The following is a 21,366-nucleotide window of genomic DNA, read 5'->3' as shown; positions in this document are numbered from 1 at the left end:
GTGAGCCAATGGAACTGGCAGATTTGAAGCTGTCCTGAGGTGCTGTTAAGAAAATGCTGAAGTTTACTTTTACCTGACATCTTAAGAAATAGCACTGGCTTTACCTACTGTAGTAATTGGCTTGGAAAGCTCTGTTGATTCCAGCCAAAAGGCAATGAAAAGTTGACTGTAAATTCAACAACTCTTTATGACAGTAATTCGGCCTGTTGTCCTGAACTCTCCTTTGTTTGCCATGATGTTCTGGGGTTCCCATCTAGCTTGTTCTGGTTTGTTACAGACTGCTGCTTTTTCAAAAATGAAGATGGAGATAAAGAAAAGTCGTCGTCACCCATTAGGCAAACCACCAACCCGCTCCCCATTGTCAGTGGTTAAACAGGAGACCTCGAGTGATGAGGGTGAGTGCAACGGCATGAAGAATGCTTGTATGTCTTGTCTAATGTGAAAAATTGCTGCAGCCAGTAAACAAAGCTGGGTGGCCTGAAAATGTTTGCATTACACTGAACTGGTAGAAAATACAGCATGTTCCCATTTTGATAACCCAGCTAGCGACAAAATATACCTGTAGGAGGTGTCCCTTCTTGTCTCCCACCATTTATTCTATCAAGAAAAATATTTTCTTGAATACAGAATGAGGTAATATCTTGGAGAAAAGGAAATAAGTGTTCACAGAAAATAACAGCATAAAAGCTGCCTCTTTGATTCTGCATTACAGTGAGTTCTCTGCACCTCAGACAGAGGTGGGGATTGAGATTAGACCTGCTGTGATGTGTATAGAGAAGGTTAATTCTAACTTTTTAGTGGGCTTTTTGAGTCATATGAATGTTGGGGTCCAACTCTTCGTACTCTTGCTTCTGTTGTAGCATGTAATTTGTCACTTCTGGGTCCTGTCTACATTATAAAGTACTCAGAATATAGAAAACTCCATAGTAAACTTATTCACACAGGGCAGGTACATGAAGGTATAGCTGCCAGACCCAGCTTCCAAGGAAATTAAAACTTTACATTCAAAAGGAAAAAACAGAATATATTTACCATTCACTTCCATTTTTTGGAGAGCATACTTGCTGATCTTAGAGGGTGCTTTCTGTTTGGCAATGGGAGGTGTTGCACACGCATCCGTCCACGTCCTTTCTAGAGATGATGCATTTGATAGCCTGCATATGTGTAATGTCAAGAGAAGTGAAAAAACATTTGAGTCTAGTTATTTTGTTTTGGTGAGAAGACCTTGCAACAAACTTTTGTGCTGAAGGGTCCTCATTAGATAGATTCCTTTCACTGTTTTCACTTGTTGGATGGTGTATGGGGACTTTCCTGACTGACTCAGGAGCAGCTTTCTTTTAAAGCTGGTGTTTCTTGGGGACTGATTTACAGCACTACTGGGCAAAAGATGATCAAACAGATTTTTCTCTTCCCTGCCAGGGAGTAGCAGCAGCTCTTTGCGCTCCTTGCTTTTTCAGGGTTAATGTATAAGGGTGATCTGGAGGCTGCAGTGAGGAAGAGCGAACATATAAATTAAAGGAACACAGTATTCTGCTCTAAGATTCATTTGAGACAAATTGCTAGCCTTTTCTCTCTGTGTGTAACTTGCTTTTGAGACATAGGAGGCATCCTGAATTCTGAGTCTCACCTAGACTTAATCCTGGGATGAGCAAAGGCAATGATCACATACAACAGTACTGACTGTTCTTTTTTCTTGTGCTCTGTCAGTATGGATTATGATGCTGGTTTCCAGCCAGCTTTCATTGATTTAACAGGTACCATAAATCCTTTCTTGTCTCCTTACGTGCTTTGATTAAAATCTGGAGAAACATATGCTTTGGTTTTGGCTCATGTCTCAAAAATTCCTTGAAGGTGCTTGATTTTTTTAAGAAGTGAGTGTTGAGCTGTGCTTTGAAAGTAAGACATGGAGAGTATCAATCTGCATACCCAGGGTCACTGATCTTTTTAGTTCCGGCTGCACCCTACTCAAGATGTGGACTCCTAAGTGTGCTTAGCTGAAGTCACCACTGTATAACACATCCTTGTATATCTATCTATCTATCTATCTAAGATCCCACACAGAAATTGAATGTTTCAAGAAAGCAAGGATGTTTTAGAAAATGATCTTCACTTAAGTGTGACAAAGGTAAAAGTGTTCATAATCTCAGAAGAGGATTGATTGAGCACAATCCCACATTGTCTGACAAATAACTTTCAGGTTAGTTAGAGGGACATTCAAAATCTTGGCTGTGAACATGGCTGTGTTTTTCTGAAAGATCCTCTTATCTTTTCCAATTGGGTAAAAGTTTGAAGATGTTGAAAGGGATGTGGGAGTGGAGAGGAGAGCATTAACTGCCTCCTTCCAGTGATTAATAGTGAAGCAGTGAACAACGTGGTTTCAGGCACTGAGCTCTGAGGATAAAGCTCCACTGAGATGTTTTTGAGTCCTTCTGATCAAAGGTGTTCTTTGGGTGCTTTGCAGATTGATAATGATGTGAGCAGTTTACATTTAGTCTTGCACTGAACATTTCTTAAATACTTATCGTGACTCAGAACTCCTTAGTAATGCGTGGTAGGAAACTTGGATCCTCAAACTGGCATAAATGGATTCTGTGGTGGTTTAATTGTAAAATACCAAGGGTTTTGTAAAAACAAAGAATTAGCAAACTAATCAGTACGAGCAGTGCCTATCAGAGCTCTGGCAGAAGAGAAGGTGCTGATGAATGTAAATTGAAGGCTCAGTGACGTGCACTTGACGGTAGTAGCTGTCAAGTAGTTGCAGAGAAGTAAAATGAAAATTTGAACTGTGTGCACGTCATGGCCAGCATTTGTGTTTGTAGAAACAGGTATGGGATGCACTTTGTGAAGGTTGAAACGGACTTGCTGCTGACAGCTGGGAATTGGGAGTTAGCCTAAACAAGCCAGCATGCCCTGCATGCACAGCTGTCTGAACACAGCTCCCCGTTGGAGAAAGTAAAGGGAGATTTCCTTGTACTTGCATCATGTATTTTGACTTTGGCTTCATTAGAGGATGCTGTTGGTTTCCAGGGCTAGAACAATGGAGAGAGTTCTGGAGACAATAAATATTGATTGTTTCTTCTTCTTCCTCATGGATGACATTATCAGGTCTCTGCTCTATCCGTCCCAACCCGTATAGTGGAAATTATATCCATTTAAGGAAGAATTTAAGACATGTGAAGAAGCATGAATGAGTTAAATGTCCCCATTTATTCAACTTCTTGTGTTGTTGAAATGTTAACTCTGTAACTCTGCTGTGCTATGTTTTGCCTCTACTAAAGACTGTCCATTATTTTGGAACTTTTTCTTTTTAGAAACGTTTCCATTTTCTGGGGAGGAAGATATGAGTGACCCAGAGGCTTTGAAATCTTTACTTTCCCTCCAGTGGAAGAATAGAGCACCTAATTTCCCAGCTGAAAGGAAATTCAATGCAGCTGCTGCCCTGAGTGAGCCATACTGTGCTGTCTGTACCCTCTTTTACCCATATACCCAGGTAATTCCTGAAACTGCTCTGACGGATGTGTTGGTGCTGAATGGTGTCTGTGCAAGTTAGAGTGAAGATCTTCATAAGCAAGTGGCGAGTCTTATACAAGCATGTGCCTCAAAGAAGTGTTTGGATTTGGCTGAAGCAGTGGGTCAGGCCTTGCCCATTATCTCTGCTGGATTCTCTGGCTTTCTCAGCTTTCATTATTTAAATGGCACATACAGATCTCTGCACTGCAAACTATTTCATGCAGAGAAGCAGTGCCATATTGGGCCTGTGAGTGCTCCTGTTTAGATGCATGCCTGGATTTTTGAATATACACAAACAAGCAGCAAAATAAAGATTTGCTCAGTAAGCATATGGATCATTTTTTGGAAATTACCGATATGCTTTGAGATGTATTATAGCAGAAAGGCGGAATTTATCAGCTGAATTAGTTATTTGCCCAGTTGTGTATGGATTTGTTCTTGTATGCTTATAGAGCCAAATCTGGCCATATGTATCCAATAGGAATGTGTGTACTAGGGATGTGTGTGTGTGTATGTGTGTGTGTGCCTGAAGCTTTTTCTGAGAAAAGCAGAACCCTCCTCAGCCTGCAATTGAATATTGAGAATAAAGTATCTATTCAGAATTGCTAAATGTTGTGTAAAGATTGTAAGGAAGCAGAAAGCTTGAAATGTTCTTCTGGAGAAAATCTTGTAGAAAGAAAAGGAATGCCAAAGAAAGAAGAATGCCACAAGGATGGAGGGTATCATGGGGAGTGGTGGGAGGTCTTGTTTTTACTAATTTTCATTTTCTCCTTGGTGTGTGCAGCTGCAGTTTAGGAACTTAGATTTTTACTGAAGGAGAACAAGGAAGGCTCCTAATTATTCTAATGTTTCTTTGAGTTTTTAAATAAATTGCAAATCCTAGTAGAGGTCTAAGGAAGAGAGAGGAGCAAAAGGTGGGGGTGGAAGTGTGCATGAGAAGATACAGCTTTAGGTTCCTTGTTTGTGCTCTGTGGTGGCAGGTGCTGGATGATGGGAGATGACCTTTTTGTAAGGGTACTGCTTTGACTTTAAGAATAAAACTGTGACTGGAGAAGTGATGTGATTTTTCTCTTCAAGTCCTTACAGATGGATAAAGAAGCTGTCCCAGCCTCTGTAGGGGAGACCACCTCTTTTGTTCACCTTTCTAAGTGCGGACAGAAGACAAAGCCTCTGATCCCAGAGATGTGCTTTACCTCAAGTGGAGAAAACACAGAGCCCCTTCCTTCAAATTCATATATTGGAGAAGATGGAACCAGTTCCTTGATATCCTGTGCCAAATGCTGCCTGCAGGTTCATGCTAGTGAGTGTTTCCTTTGTCACCAAAGTGTTTTGGGTATTCAGAAACTCTCAAATTTCTTTTTATGTTGTCTGTATTTGAAATCCTTGTAGACATGCTTGCTGTTCCTGTCACTCCCACTTTTTCATTTTCTCGTACTAGTATTTGTGTATATTTGAGTCCTTCTTGGCAATAACTATTCATAAAATATAAATAGCTGATTCTTTTATGCTTCACATAAAAGAGCCCTCATTTTATTATCTTTTTTTTTTTTTTACAATAAAGCCAAAATCACACAGCTTATTGTACTGTTTTGGTTTGTTCAAATAGCAGCCTAAGGTAAGGAAAGATCGGTTTGGTTCTGTTGTTTTGGATGCATTGTACAGAGGAGTTTCTGAGATATATTTTTATTAGTGTCTGAGTTACTATTTGTAGGAATGGCACTTGATTACATAAAGGAACATATGTCTGTGTGTTTCCCTGGTATTTCTGTCTAAAAGGAGAACTGATTAATCCTCGTCGAGTGTACCTTCACTGTAGATTGTATGACATCCAGTTAACATTTGCACTTGTACTGGATGTGACAAATTACTGTTCAGCTGTTTGATCTTGACAGATGGGAAATCCTATTTCACTTGCATAGTTGGAATTACTTTTGTTGTTCCAGTTTAATCGTCCGCAGGTCACCATGTGGCTCAGTATGGCTGGCTCTTCTGGAGAACTAAAGCACAACTTCTGTTTCCATACTGCAGCTGTGATTATGGTCACTCACTTGTGGTTAGTAAAAGCAAAGGATAAAGAAAGAGTGTGACTGCTTTCTTTTTTTTTCCCCCCACCAACTGTGGTTTCTGTGGTGATCAGACCAGAGATGCTGGATCTTGTGTATCCATATGTCTTCAATAGACTAGTATATCAAAATGGTTTCAGTGGCCAAACTCTGATTTAGTTAGAGAGTTATGTGGGCAAAGTGATGTTAATCTGCAGTCTCAGACACTGCGTAGAGAAATTGAGCGTTCTGTTTTATCCATGCCTTACCCTTGGGAATCGGGCCTAACTTCTGTGCTCTATTCTGATGTAGTTTCAAGTGTCTGCTTTGTTTCCTTGTCACTGTTTGTACTGCAAAACTGTGATATGCCTTTGACTTTGCTGCAGAGAATCCATTTGCTTTTATTACAGGATGGCAGTGTTCAGTTGCAGTTAGGTTTATCTGACAGCATGCTGTAAAACTAGTTGGCAGTCTGCTTGCTATTGAGAAGTGCCCTTACCCAACTGCAGTAGGTTATGACAACAGCGAGGACACAGAAGAAAGCTTTTGCAGAGGTTTCTAGGCTTTTAAGGTGTTGACAAATCGATGAAAAGGGCATATGTTCTTGTTCCTTTGCCATCATTGTTAAGGGAGAATGTGGGATTCAGTAAACCCTGACTATTTCTCCCCTCAGATCTTTTAGCCCAGCTCCCTGTGGACTTGAAGCAAGAAATCAGTGCTATTCTACACCCTGTTGAGCTCCAACAATATTTCAGTTAAGGGTGTCAGTTTCTCTTGCAGCTCAGTTTCCAGGTTAGTTTTTTAAGATTCATCACCCCTGCCTGTTTTCCAGGATTGAGCTGAATGTGCTTTCTTGGTTCACCATGTGATAAAGAGAGACTTAACATATAGGAGACAGCTGTGGATCTATATTATTGACTTGTTTGACAAACTGTTTGTCTGGTTAAGTGGATAATTTTTATAAATCCAGTTATTGTGGCAGTCTTGGTGCTTTCTGAATAACTTCTTTTAGGTTTTATTCAGTAATTTAAGACTGTCCAGCTGATGTTTTATGTTCATTTCTGTTAGGAGAGGGTAAAGGCCATGGGTTGAGCTTTGTGTTAACTAGGATGCTGGCCAGCAATTTATAAATATATTTAATTTTCTGCTAAAGAATAGCCTTTCTTTGCAAGCATGGTAGAATCACATAGATGCACTTTAAAAAAAAGTATTTGTGCCTTTTGCCATTGTTCAATATCAAACCTCAGCACCTTCTGCAGAGTTTTAAGGGTTTTAGTGTCTTTTTTCACTGTATTTATTACAGGCATAATGGCAATTTCCTGTTTCGTTGCTGCGGAGAAGTACATTGGTGCTTACATAGTGCAGTCATAGATGCCTTGTAAAATCTGTTGCTTCTAGTATTTTGTATAAACAGAAATTAGAAGTAGTTTAAATGCTGTTTAATGTGAAATCCATGTGTTTAATTTTGTTGTGGTATTACCGTTTCTTCTTGCTTAGAATACCTTCAGCAAAAATGCCGTCGCTGAATTCAGTGGTCTTAACTGTCCTGATGTGCAAGTGAATACTACTACAGTAGTAGTAGTATTACTTTAATTCCGGTCCTTGCTTAAAGGATCAAAGTACTCGGGGTTTTCTCCATGTATTTTTTTCGTTTAGTGTTTTGTTCTCAAACCCGTTGGTCGAAGTTCTGTCTGCTCCCTGATAATGACTTTCCTTGTAGTTATTCAAATGCTGCTCCCAGTTTCAAAGATGTTTGTGAACTGAACGGTCAACAAGCTAGTGCTACAAAAATAGTAGCAGAACTCTGATGCGTATAACTTCATTTCTTTCAGGCTGTTATGGAATACGTCCAGATTTGGTGAATGAAAGCTGGTCTTGCTCACGATGCTCAGCCAATGCATGGGCAGCGGTAAGCATCTACTCTTCTGGAGACGGAGTTGATGAGATACTTCCACAGCGATGGGAGGTGGGAGGGTACTTTTTGCCTTTGCATCCCAGACATAGTTGCTTTTTTTCTGAGAGGTCTGGAAGATCCTTCCAGTCCTGCTCTGAAGTAGTTTTGTTACTACAGGAATGCTGCCTGTGTAATCTCAGGGGAGGAGCTCTTCAGATGACCACTGATGGGCGGTAAGTAATGTTTTTAAATGGTTTTGTTCTTCCCTATTGCATCTCATGTTCTAGTATTGTGAGTTTGGGTTTGATACTCAGTGTATCAGCAATTTTTGGCATTGTGGAGGTAATTGCTACTCAATAAATTAGCAGGGTGAACTTTGGTAACTGTTGTCTTACAGGTGGGACCAGATTTTTCAATAGCAGAGGTATGTGGCTCTGAACACTCTTAAATTTGGTTCCTTCTCAGTGAAAAGTTTTTTTTTTTTTTCACAGAAAACATTTAGTATCATTCAGGATCAGATGCCTAAGAAGACTGAGCCCAGTTGTTCCAGAGACCTTTACCTTGGCAACAATGATTAACAAATTAGTTGGTAATGTTGCCAAGTCTGCCAACCACCACCATAAACATGCCTTGATACTGTAGGTGAAGGAGTCAGAGAAATGTTAACTGCCCTCTGGAGTCTTTAATTCACATAGTGGTATACTCTGTTTCCTCTTTACCTTTTTTTCCAGGTGGGTCCATATAATTTGTGCTATCGCTGTCCCTGAGGCCCGTTTTCTCAATGTAATAGAGCGTCATCCTGTGGATATCACTGCTATTCCAGAGCAAAGGTGGAAACTGGTAGGTGTCTTTTGATGTTGGTGTTCTCAGTCTTTTCCCCACAGATCATAGAATCATAGAATGGTTTGGGTTGGAAGGGACCTTTAAGATCATCTAGTTCCAACCCCCCTGCTATGGGCAAGGACACCTCCTCCTAGATCAGGTTGCTCAAAGTGCCACCTAGCATGGTTTTGAAACCTTCCAGGGAGGGGGCATTCACAACCTCACTGGGCAGCCTATTCCAGTGTCTCACCACCCTCACAGTAAAGAATTTCTTCCTGATATCTAATCTAAATCTATCCTCTTCCAGTTTAAAGCCATTTCCCTTCGTCTTGTCTCTATAAGCCCTTATGAAAATGCACCAGGGAGCTGTATTATTTGGATGCGTTCTTGAGGTGCTGTCTAATATAAGCTTACATATAAGCAACCGGTGTGCCTTTAGTCTCTAAGACTGTGCTCTTACCCTAGATGGAGCCTGGGATATTTACCCACCTTGCAGTGGGGATTAAACTAAGTACTGCATGGCAGGAGTGGGTTGGGAGATGGTAACTGGGAAGAAGCTGATGTATGCTGACTAGTTCATCTGTAATTTGTTTTAACTTTCCTTAAAGTATTTCTCTTTGTTCATCAACAAATGTATTGTAGAAATGAATAAACATTTATTTGTGACCATGACTGTGAGACACCACAAAGATCTTAATAAAAGTCCAGCTACAGTTTGTTACTTAGCTGCACGTAGTCTCATATGAGGGATTAGTAATGGATGATTCATTAGCTCAAAGCAATTAATCTTCATGTTAGTTAATGCTCCATCTCTATGCTGTGTTATTGCAAAATAAATCATGCTTTTGCTGCTTATTTCGTACAGAATTCAGTTGGATAATAGTTGTGTGGTATGGGGGAAGGTGATGTTAGCAGTGATACATTGGTTAGCACTGATGTATTTGTTCACTGTGCAGCTATTTAGTGCAGGCAGCCCAGACAGGCCTGGGTAAGAGATTAGGAGGAATCTGTCTGCTTCCAGAGTTATTTCTGTTGTGCAAATAGGTTTTGTACACAAATGTGAACGTAAAAAGCATTCATTATTAAAGTGGAGTGATGGAGCAGCGTGGTGTGAGAGTGATAAATCTTACAGCACTGGGTCTTTATGGATAATCTGACATTTCCAGCATGCATCCTCTTCATTACCAGCACTTGTAATGATGAACTAAAAATCCTTTTACACAAGACTTACTTGTACTGCTTAATGGAGCCTCACAAGAAAACATTGTCTTAATTCTTTAACTCTTCTGTGACTGCCTTACAATCCTATAGAGCCTGGGCCCTGTTAGTGAATGTAAAACTTTGTTGCTTCATTCTGTTCTGATGGCTGTTCCATCCAAAGCCTTACTGACCTACTGTGTGTCTATATGCCTGAATTAAAGCTTTATAGCTTTGTTAATTTCTTTGGTGTTGTATTCCATTTACACCGTAGCTGTCAGGATGTAAGAAGTAGACTTTTAACCTAATTACTGATTGCAAAATAATTCTGCACTGTTGGTCATACTTTTGAATGCTGTTACGGAATGGATGCACTTCTGTCAATGTCTGTTGAAAGTAGGTTGTTGGTGTTGCCACCACATCTAATGTGACTTTCATAGAAGCACAGAGTGGCTTGGGTTGGAAGGGACCTCAAGGATCATCAAGTTTTTTTGAGTGTAATTTGCTTTGGAAAAGAAAGCAAATTGTCTTGAGCTAAAACTTGAAATCAGTTTAGTGTTATGAACTAGGTAAAGATTAATAATAATTGAGATGTAAAGGTGGTGGTGCTTCTGCCAGCAGCTTATCTAGGAAGCCATACCGAAGCTCACTGAAAGGCAGTGGTGTTAGATGTGGTCTTGTCATTAAAGCTGACGTAGTGCTAGATAAGAGTTGACTTTTCTTGTTGAAAAAGATGGAAGAATATAGAAGAAATAATGTGAAGATTAGTTGAAGTGAGTAGATAAGATGTCTATCTGTGATTATTATTTATTGTTGTTGTCTTAAATGCATTATGTTACTGTGAGAGGGCTGATGTGTCAGGGAGTTACAGTGACCCGTTTGAGGAGTATCTCCTGTTGTGCAAACTTACACCAGGCTTCCCTTTTGCAGCACAGATTTACCAGTTCATTTGTGGGTATTGCATCATTTGAAGAATGCAGTTTGCTTGCTTCCTGATTAATGGTGTATTACGAGCCTGTGTGCATAAATTATTTCTGATGTGGAAATTTGGAATAATTAGCTGTCATTCCTCAGTGGAGTAAATGAATTGCAGTGTTCATCAAGCAGGAAACAGCCCATTCCTTACTTCCAGCTACGACCCAACTCTCCAATGTGCATTCATTCTGAAGATTTTTCTTCTGGGCTTTAGACCTTCTCACATCTTCCCTCCCTCAGAAAACATCTTTAATCTTGCACGTGCTGCTTCCCTGTAGTACTTAGCAGTTATGCTTCTATGTGTCCCATCTCCCACACTTCCAGATGTTCAACATTCTTACTCCCTCCACATCTCCTGCATTTCAGTCTCACTGTGGCTCTCATTTTTCCTTATCCTTTGATCATATTTGCTCTTGATATTCCACTTGTGTATCTCTCTCTTCTCTGTCGTAAGGAATTTGTTTGCCGCTCGGGTGTCATTAAATGTGAGCTAATCCTCTTGTCTTGGAAGAGTCCTGTTCGCATCAATAAGGGGAGGTTCCTGATGCTTGAGGGTTAATGCTCCCTGGAGAAGCAGTATTGAGCACACTGTATATCAACAGTTGTCCCTGCTGGTGAGAGAATTAGGTATTGGCAGTTTAATAATGAGATCTCATTGCTACTGACTTGCTTTCAGTGCTGCGTTCCTGCTGTGCACTTTGCTGTAGCGCTTATCTGGCTTTTGAACATGGTTTACAGAATGATAAAGGCATAGCTTATTAAATACAAAAAAACAAAAACAAAAACAAAAAACAAAACAAAACAAAAAAAAACCCCACATTCTGCCAACAGTAAGGCCCTGACTTTGAATTTCCTGGCTTTCGTTAATGTAAGTAAAGAAGCCCAAATTAATCTTTGGTGTAAACATACTGACTTAATTTAACTCACAGGAAGTGAATTTGACTTCAGATCCCTGTGGGATGGGTCATGGCTGGGGAGCGGCTGGCTGGCAAGAAATAAGGAAGAAGGCATCTCCCCTTCTTTTGTGTGTTTTGCTTCGAAGGGAGAAAGAAATACTCTTTGAAGAAGGAATGATTTTTATTTGCCTTGGCAATGCTTTGTAGCTCTTGCCTGGGTCCCATGTACTATGAGAACACAAATATAACTCTGAAATTTGGCAGTTCTTTGTTTGCATTTATTACATAGTTTATAATACTTTATGACTCTGCATATTTTTGAGGATACGCTCTTCAGTTGCCTCAGATCTGGAAACAGAGTGAGTTTGTACTTCTGGGAGCTGTACAGACTGACTGCGTGAGCACAGGCAGCTTATATTGCATTGCTAATCCTATGGGATGCAGTCATTCATACAGACCTTACAGCTCAGGTCATGAGTTCTGTGATGCTGTGTGCTTTGAACAGTGCTTTAACAGAAGTGAAGTAAATGAGAAACCATGAAGATGTAATAAGGGAAAGAAAGACCATGTTTAACATCAGACACCGCAGTGAGAGAAAGACTGTCATGCATTGCATCATAGTTGATTATGGGACATTTATATTCTAATGGATAGATGGTTTAGGATGGAGACAGTCAATCAGACAGCGGGGCAGTGGCTGAAACAAGCCCATGTAGTGTGCTTTGGAGATGGTCATTTAGAAATGGGCACTAAAAATTATTGCATTCCTCTGTTCCTCTTTGTATATGGGAATAGTTTCTCTAATAAATAAATAACTGGGATGTATAGTCAGATTCGTGGGTATATGATGTCTCCCAGGATTTTATTTGATCTGTTTTAAGTAGCACAATTCATTCTAACAAGTAAAATGTGTGTTCATATCAGGCATGATAATTTCCCTGATTTGCCTCATATGAGAAACCTCAACCAAGGAAAAGAAGCTGCCGTTGATCAGTAACAGACTCTCCAGGCTTAAGATATTAAAAGCTTAAGAATGGCATTTCCAAATAGTTGCATGGAAATATTACCAGGTGTTGAACATAAAATCCTTTGGTTTGGGACTACCAAAATCTCATCTGTGTTTCTGAGGGAAGCAATTTGGTGCTGCTAGGGAACGTTAGATGAGTCTAATGTATAGATCTGCTTTGCAGAAGATACTCTAAAAATACTGAAAGATTTCATACTACTTTCCCCTGCAGTTCTGATATTTGGTACTCTGTTTTTATTTTTTCCATGTTGTCAGCCGTATCTAATCTGACATGAATTCCAATAAAACATTTTCAGTTGATATGTTTTTGTGTAAAAACAAAACAAAAAAACCACACATAATATTTTGTTCCATTACAAGAAATGATATTCTGTTAGATCCAATAGATATAACATTCCATTGAATAGAATAGAACAAAGTATTACATAGTTATCCCATGTTTCATTCTTTCTGAAAATGAAAGCATTATTTTATTGCAGTGTAGCTCTGAAGATTTAGCTGCTGCTTGAAATAACAGCTATTTTGTATATGTAAGGAGATGAGTATTACATTGCAGCCATTCTTTGATAATACTGATGTGTGTTTGTCTGCTGTATCCTCCCTGTCAGTCCTCCAGTGAACACAATCTCCAATTGCATTTAAGTCTGCTTCGCTGTTAGTATGGTGCTGGTAGATGTCGTCATGCTCGTGGGAATGACATCAGTTCCTGCTGTAGTTCCTTGGCTTATAGTGATTCTACAAGTGGTTGTATTAGGATGGGCAGTTCTGGTAGTACCAGACTTGACCCGCTAGCGTGAAACATCCCAAGTTTTGCTTGTGCCTTCTTTGCTGTATACACTAACGGTATAGAACTGTGATCCTGTGGGTGCCAGTATGTTGCCTTAAAGCTACTGCTGACTGCGTGATGCTGACTTGTTTTTCTTCTCAGAAATGTGTGTACTGTCGAAAGCGGATGAAGAAAGTGTCTGGTGCCTGCATCCAGTGCTCCTACGAGCACTGCTCCACTTCCTTCCACGTGACCTGCGCACACGCTGCTGGTGTGCCCATGGAGCCCGATGACTGGCCCTACGTTGTGTCCATTACCTGCTTCAAACACAAAGCAGCCAACCAGAATGTGAGTTTGTTGGGTGGTTTTGTTTTTGTTTCCCTGCCCCTGTATTTGTAACACAGCTTTTCCAATTGCATATTTCTTCCTCTCCTCTACCACACAGATTCAGTTTCGAAGGGAGGTGACCCTTGGACAGACTGTGATCACAAAGAACCGGAATGGACTCTACTACAGATGTAAAGTCATTGGCATGACAACACAGACTTTCTATGAAGTAAACTTTGATGATGGTTCATACAGTGACAACGTTTACCCAGAAAGCATTATTGTAAGCAGCTGACTATGGAGGCTATTGCAGTTATAAATGAGTGTAACCTCATACTGTTCTTCATCTCTGTCCTTCTTCTTTATGACTTTATCTCATTTTCATTATTTTGTTCCTTTAGATGGGGTTTTTCTGTACGCATAGTACTTAACAGAAAGCAGTGTTTGCTTTAAGTTGCATTCTGTTTGTTTTGTGGTTGAATAATCTCTAGTTTTTCAACTGACAACTGTGATTCATGGGGGAAACAGATTGTGTGTAAGCACTTCTGGTTGAAAATAGGAAATATGCTTAATAGGAGGAATGTATAAAAACGGCTGACTTGTTATCTCATGCTTTTTCTTCGTGATTGAGCCATTGATTCACCACATGAAACGTAGCAAGTCAACCCACATGTTTTTGTTGACATTGGTGATATGATGGTTTGGGATCTGTAATGAGAAATTTTCTAGAACTGAGTACTGTCACCAGAAGGTGCAGGTGCTTTATTTCTCTTTTTTCAGTTTATTGGTTTGTTTGAGATTAGTTAATCACAAATCTAGTAACTTTCTCATGCTTAATTGTAGTGTTACATGGCAACTTCCCTGAGTAGTGACCTCTTCTACTAGTTGTTGAGCTTTGTCTGTTCTGGCTGTCTGACCTCTTTGTCTCTATGTCCTCAGAGCAGAGACTGCATCCAGCTGGGACCCCCTCCAGAGGGTGAGATGGTTCAACTGCAGTGGACAGATGGAATCATCTATAAGGCCAAGTTTATTGCAGCTCAGATCAGTCAGATTTATCAGGTAGGTATGGAGGAGTACCCACATGCTTCATATCAGTATGTCTGACTGTTGCCTTAATTGCTTCCTGGGTGCTTGGATACTTACTCTGAAGAGAGATGCTTACTCATGAAGAGGGAATTTGCTTTCTGGAGTTAATACTACTGGTAGTCTAAGGAGAAATTTAGTGTTACAGTAAGATGAGGATAAAGGTTTTCTGTGAAAGAATATGGATGTATGAATAGAAGTATATCTAGACTGTGCTTTTAAAACAAGCTTTTCTTCCAGTGAGAAAAACACGCAGCTTTTTGTTTAGAGTGTCTTTCACTTGGATTGAAGGATAAAAGAGAGTTAGTAAAACAAAAGGATTTGTTAAAATCCATACAGGCTTGTTTGGCATGAAGTAGCTTTCCTCTTGAAAGTAAATGTCTCTGCTCTTTACATGGACAAAGATGCCACAGGTTGGTCTCCAGAAGGTGTTCCTTTCCTGTGACCTATAGCAATTGTTTCCTGTCTGAGCTTTCACCATTATCAAGAAGCTTCTACACAGGAATGTGCCCATAGCAGGGAGCCTGTGAAAGAGAAGCCATTCACCTCCATCGTGGGGAAAAGAGGTTTAACAGCTGGTGGTTCGGCTTTGTTAGTGAACAGCTCAGGTCAAAGTGACCTGCTCTCAGTATTCTCTGATAGCTGTCCAATGGGTTGTGCTAATGTAGCTCATGACCTACAGTTTCCCATGAGTCAGTACTTACATAATTAAAACTTTCCTTGACAATTCTAGAGAAAGTAAGAGAAATTATGGATCAGGAGACTACTTCTAGTCATGGGAAGGGACTTCGCAGAGCAGTAGCAGTGTGTAGGAATAATAGCCAGATACACTCTCACCACCTCCATTTTTAAGATGAGAAGAATAGCAGTCGGTTTTTGGTCTTTGAGTCTGTTGCACGGACAGGATCTTTGTTTCTAGAAGGTTGTGACAGTGAATAAAGGAAGATTTAACCTGGTACACAGTGTTAACATTTCAGCGCAGAAGGTTTTATAAGATGCAATACCTTCATATGACTAAATCTATTTTAAATGGTACCAAGAAGTTAAAAATAACAGTGATTTGTAAAGGAAGTTGTGCTTTGTGCACGTTCTTTTGAAAAATACATGCTGGAATTTGCAAAGAATTATTATTTTAAAGAGGTTGGTGCCCCTAGACAATTATAAAAGGCAAAGGAAGTCCCAAATCTTGCATTTGTTTGAAATTGGGTTCTGATTTCTATCCTTTCTGCATACAGAGTGTTTCATATCTGTGTGCCAAGAGCACAATAGCCCACCTTGTTAGTTAACAGTCTTTTTTTGTGTGCGTAATGGAAGGCAACTGCTTCAGAGAAGATGTGATCCAGGTGACCCAGGTTATGAATAAGTACAATACGTCGTGCCGTGTAGATTATTTTTATGCATTCCAGTTTAATCACACTATAGGACATTGTCATCGATTTCTTGAAGGTAAAATAATTTGAAATAGGCTATTCCACTTTAAGTGCCAGATGACAGAAAAATATGCATGAGGAGCCTGTGTTTTTCAAATCACACAGTTACCTATAAGTAAAGCTCTTCTCCATGGGGAAAACAGCCTGCATAGCTTTCTACATTGGTTTCCTATGTGCGTATTTTTTTCAGCAGTTGCTGTGAATCTCTATGGTCTGTTTTGGAATAGGATTGTATTTAATAACAAAGACACAGTTCTGTTATGAAATTAGCGTGTTCAGAGGAAGACAGCATGGATTAGCTTTTGCATTTTAAACTTGTCCTGTCTTATTTTGCAGTAGCTTTCCAATTCACATCTCTAAGTTTGTATTCTGTGTGCTAAGATTAGATCTATGCATTTAAATATGTATACATATATATATATATACCTATTAGTCCAAACAACTTTTAATATACTCTGATGTGTATTCATAAGAGGGTCTTGAGCCATATCAGTAGTTTGGAACTTTAATAAACAAAGTCCAGCCATCATGTGATTGCTGAAGATGTCATTGCCCTGTGCATCCAGTCCTCCCTTGCTGCTGAAGTTGAGCACATGCAGTGGAAATGGCAGACAGGAGTCTGCTTGTAGCTGGGCTCTTAATTCTGTTCCCTAGTGATCTGTAAAACCAGAGAGTAAATGGGAGCAGTAGAATCTTAAACCAGCTCAGCAGAGCTCATCTTTCAAAGGCTGTTCTCCTACCTGCTTAGTTATTACTGTTGGTGTGCATTGCTCAGCTAAGGAACCTCAGCAGGCATTACAGATCTTGGGTAACTGATTTGTTATAAGACCTGGACAGCACAGGAGGAGCTCAGGGTGCAGGTGCTTGCTTCTTCCTGAATGTGTCCAGTCTGAACCTGATGTTCCCCATTAACTGTGTTGTATGTTTTTCTGCATTATGCAGAAAAGTATAGGCCCTAAGCAAAGGAAGTGAGCATCTCTTAAAAACTTGTAATTTAACACTTTTATATGCATGTCTCTGTGAATAAACGTTGCTGTACCAACTGATGCATAATTCATGACACAATCAGTACTTAGTGCAAAAGATTTAACATGAGGACTTACCACCATTTCTTGTACCTGACTGATTATTTCTGCTTAATGGAAATGTATTTTAGTAGCTGCAGTTGTTTCCTTATGACATGTAAAAATGCTTTGTTTAAGATGAAAGAAATTCTTATTACCATATTGGCCTGAATACAGGGCTGCCTTTTATAATAAGTGAAAAGCTGTTTTTTTTTTTTTTTTTTTTTCCCAGGATTTAAATTAAAAAAAAAAAAAAAAAAAAAAAAAACAGTGGAAATTTCTAGTGCTCTGACTTGGAGAGGATAGCAGGCTGCAGCACAGCCATTCTAATCTGCAGGAGCACTGAATGAAATTGCTTGGGCCAGATAAAACAGGGATGCCTGAGCAGCACTGAAACCTAGCTCTTCTTGGGTTCAGCCTTCTTAACAAAGCTCATTCTACAGCAAAGCTAGAGAAATGCAGAGCCAAGAACAGTGAATCACCCATGAAGCTGGCTGCTGATGCTTCCTTGGTATTCCATGAATGCTTGGCATTATCTGGGAGTGAACTGATCATGTACTGTGAACCTAGAAGCCAAACATTTCATTTTCTTTCTACTGCGCAGGTTGAGTTTGAAGATGGCTCGCAACTAATGGTAAAGCGTGGTGATATTTATACCTTGGAGGAGGAGCTTCCGAAGAGAGTGAAGTCTCGCTTGGTGGGTATTGAAGTAAAAGACACAATGAAATGGCTGTGGCTTGACGTACTTGTTCACGTTTTCTTAACGTATTGTTTAGACTTTAGGTGAATGCAGCCTTCATCTTCTGTCGCTGTAAAATTCCAGATCACTTGCAAAATATGTAGGGTTGTTGAAACCCTTGGTGTGTAAATGCTTGAGAAGCATTTAAATGTTTTTTCCTTTATATGTTCAGAGGAACAAAGCAATACGAGAAATGCATCTCTTCTGAGAGTGTAAGAGGAGGATGAACAGCAGCAATCATCCGTAAAGTCATCTTAGCCCCCAAGTGCTTTGGGTCTTTCCTTTCTTTAACAGACATCAGGGAAGCCCCTTTTCCTGTGTGCATTCTAGGAGTGGAGAATGTGAAGCAACAGAGGGTAAGAGCAAACAGTGAACTGTCAAGGCAGGAATCAAAGTAAAAGATGTTCTGATACAGAAGGAAGGCAACTCAAGGGCTTCTCCTTCCAGTTTGGCTTCAGAAGCCCAGAGGTTTTTCCTTCAGCTGTGTGATTTGCATGCTTCGGAATTCAGTTTTTCTTCAGAAGTTCACTGTACCAGACTGTTTGCTGCCATGTTATGTCTGCTGCCTGGTTAAGCGGGCGCACTCAACAGTTTGTGCACATCTACCTCTGTTTTCCTCCTGTGCCTCTAATACTGTACTTTCATGCCTCCTGCAGTCCCTCAGCACTGGGGCCCCTCAGGAAGATGTATTTTCGGGAGATGAAATGAGAGCAGCCAAGCGTCCCCGGCTGGGGAATGCAAGGAATCCTGAAGAGTATGGACAAAACCCAGATTACTTGGCCTTTATGGAGAGCCTGTTGCAGACACAGTACCAACCTGGAACTCAGAGCAACATGTTTTAACCAGGATTAATTAAATATGAAGTTAACCCTTTTCAAGCCTGTAGAAAAATAACCAGGAAACTCTGGAATGTAAGACCAGCATTGTGCAATACCCTGCTGTGAACTCCTTTCATCATCTTCTGGTTTGGACTGCTAGAAAATCACGTCTGGCTGCACGCTACCTCTACTTTGCCAGACCAATAGAACTGGGAGCCTGAGAAACCTGCAGACAGAAATTCACCTGGAGACTTTCCAGCGTTTGTACTGATGGAGCTTTGTGATTAGCTCCTTTTTATAAGGCCTGGAAAGGGTTAAGATTTGACTAAGTGACTTTTTAAAATACGTCAAACTCTTTTGTCTTTAAAGGTGCTATGACATTGACTACTGAAGCAGCCTTTGGAATTGTGTTTTCTGTACATAGAAGTCACCTTTGTGAAGTTTTCTATAAATAAGCACTATTAAAAAAAAAAAAAAGCAAACGAAAATTGGAAAACAAAGGTTTCCACAAAGCATTTTTCTAGATTATGGCTTTAAAACAGAAAATAAAATCCTCCCCTCTCACCCCTCAATGAAATGTGACTAATATTACACTGGGGAGAGAGAAAGCAAGAACAGATGTCCTGGAAAGTTCTGGGTTCCTTTTTGTAAAGAAACACTATCTCCTTTGTAACCTTGGGAAGATGGGGAAAGAAATATTTCATAGCTGGGATGTTTCTTACTGTTAATTCTCTTAAAGAAGTGATAGATGTGTGCATTTCTGCCATGTCACCAGGAAGGGATGTAGTAAAGCAATGGCCAGGTGTGGTCATTCTTGTCATCTTCCTTTCCCACCTTTGCCATCTAAGTTGCTTTCTAGTTTAAAAACAAAACAAAAACAAACAAACAAAAAAACACACAAAAATCCCAAAACAAAAAACAAAACAAAACAAAAAAAAAACAAAGAGCATGGCTTTCAGTTATAATATGCCACTCAGTTTTGGCAAGTGTTCTGTTGCTGCTTCTTGTGTTAGTTCCTTTAAAAGCCATCCCCTTCCCCACTGCAGACTAGAGCATAAAGGGATTGTTCTAGCTCTCTGGTAGGCATGTCTCCCATAGGAGCCTTTTTCATTTCTTTGACTCCATTTTTATTTTTCTGAGTTGTTCTTACAGTTGTGAGAATCATTCCATGACAGAAGCCTGGGAGGTGTTTGTATGTTTTTCTTTTATCCTATTAAAGAAGAAATTCCCCAAACATCTTTGATTGTTGTGACATCCTTTACTTAAGTAAAGACTGAGCCTTTAAGATACTCCTGGGAAGAGGAATGCAAGCCCTTCATTTGATTGGACTCAGTTCACTGAGAATTGAATGAGCATTAAAAGCAAAAACAAATCTTCAAGTATTGAGTAGGCAGCTCCCACTTGGACACTTGGAAATCACCTCTGGTTGAAGAGCTGTTATGGAACAGTGTTTTATAAGAGCCTGAACCAAAACCCTGCTGGAGTCACTGGAAAGTCCTCTGCTTTCTTTGGAGGACCTCTATCAGAAGGAAGGACGAATGCAGCCCTAAGTGCAGAGCTGGGAAGGAGATGTGGCTTCCAGATGTCTGGGTGGGGGGGGCCGGGGTGCATGGCTGCTCACCTGGATGTCCTGGTCTGGCAGAAGCTATCCTCAATGCTGCATGGCAGTCTTTTCCACTTAATTCCCTGAAGTCACTGGACAGAAAGAGACAATATTCCAATATTCTTTCTTCTTTTGTTCTTTTAAGCCCCTTTGCAAGGTGGTCGTTGTTCTGTGGAATGGTTTTTAAGCAGTGCTATAGTTGGATCTTTAGTGAGTAAGTGGGAAGGATTTGTGAGCTAGTAGATGGTAGCTCAGCATTGTACAAGACTCGATGAGTTTTAAACTGCCCTAGTGAAGAGTGGAGACAGTCATTTTTTTTCTTAATTTTCTTTTTGGTTTTTGTTCTCCCTTGAGAGAATTGCAGTTCCCTTTATTTCTTACTGCCTCTGCTGTGGGTTCCTTTCTTTGTGTGCACATGTGCATGTTTGTAAGAAGTTTCAAACAGGGTTTTTTTATTTCTGAGGTTTTGACGTTTTTCAGTAGAAGTCTCTGAGAATCAAACAAACTGAGACTAATAAAAGTTTTAAACATTGGCAAGGTCCTTAAAAGCCTCAGTTGTTCCTCCTGCGTGGCTGTCTTCTGTCGGTTAAAGCATCATTTAGTAGAAAGCTTGCTTGTATAAAAGAAAAAGAATGTTGCCAGGCCTCGGAGAAATATTTAAAGCAGCTGCAAGAGAATTTGAACAGCAGAGGAGTTTTTTTGGGAGGGGTAGGGGAAGGGTGGGATGAGATGAGTGGTTGTGAGTGACAGGGAATTTCCTCTGCATGTAAAGTCCTGACTGAAATAGCACCATTACTGTGTTCACATGTAGTACTCTTTTAAATACTATTTATATTGTACAAAACAAATTGTGTTTCCTCACCCCATACTCAGATGATGAGTTACGTTTAAACGTGAATCTGGATCTGTGGAATGCCCTTCCTCATTGCAGGGGTTCTCCCTTTTTGTTCATTTTTAAATCTCTTTTTGATTTAGGAATGACTTGTGTGCAGATTATCTCTAATGGCTGTGTTGATGGCCTCTGTGCATCAGACTATTGAAAAGGAAATAGGAAACGCACAGTCCTACCCTCCCATTCCTTCAGTGAAATATATTTGTAAGTGTCTGATGATGTGCTATAAAAATGCTGACTTTTTTCCTAGATTAAGGATGTGATGTATTTTTTTGCCTTTT

At 40.0% G+C, this 21,366-nt stretch overlaps 1 protein-coding gene across 5 annotated transcripts in view; it reads left to right on the top strand.

Moving 5' to 3' along the window:
- The window catches only part of KDM4B (lysine demethylase 4B), a 78,128-nt gene extending 57,402 nt beyond the window's left edge, over positions 1–20,726 (top strand). For 3 of the 5 annotated variants that reach the window (XM_015300182.4, XM_015300181.4, XM_046904730.1), the window contains 12 exons: positions 278–395; positions 3,312–3,490; positions 4,588–4,810; positions 7,385–7,461; positions 7,624–7,679; positions 7,938–8,084; positions 8,178–8,286; positions 13,292–13,477; positions 13,575–13,739; positions 14,396–14,515; positions 17,638–17,730; positions 18,429–20,726. In XM_015300182.4, coding sequence (XP_015155668.3) covers positions 278–395; positions 3,312–3,490; positions 4,588–4,810; positions 7,385–7,461; positions 7,624–7,679; positions 7,938–8,084; positions 8,178–8,286; positions 13,292–13,477; positions 13,575–13,739; positions 14,396–14,515; positions 17,638–17,730; positions 18,429–18,614 — 1,659 coding nt within the window. In that variant the 3' untranslated portion in view covers positions 18,615–20,726. The remainder of the gene's footprint in view (positions 1–277; positions 396–3,311; positions 3,491–4,587; positions 4,811–7,384; positions 7,462–7,623; positions 7,680–7,937; positions 8,085–8,177; positions 8,287–13,291; positions 13,478–13,574; positions 13,740–14,395; positions 14,516–17,637; positions 17,731–18,428) is intronic. The other 2 variants (XM_015300186.4, XM_040653827.2) reach the window with 2 other exon arrangements.
- The last annotated feature ends 640 nt before the right edge of the window (positions 20,727–21,366 follow it).

Source organism: Gallus gallus, chromosome 28 (assembly GCF_016699485.2).
Source record: "Gallus gallus isolate bGalGal1 chromosome 28, bGalGal1.mat.broiler.GRCg7b, whole genome shotgun sequence".
Lineage (NCBI taxonomy): Eukaryota > Metazoa > Chordata > Aves > Galliformes > Phasianidae > Gallus > Gallus gallus.
Note: the sequence above shows the minus strand (reverse complement) of the source record. Positions and strands in the feature narration are given on the sequence as shown.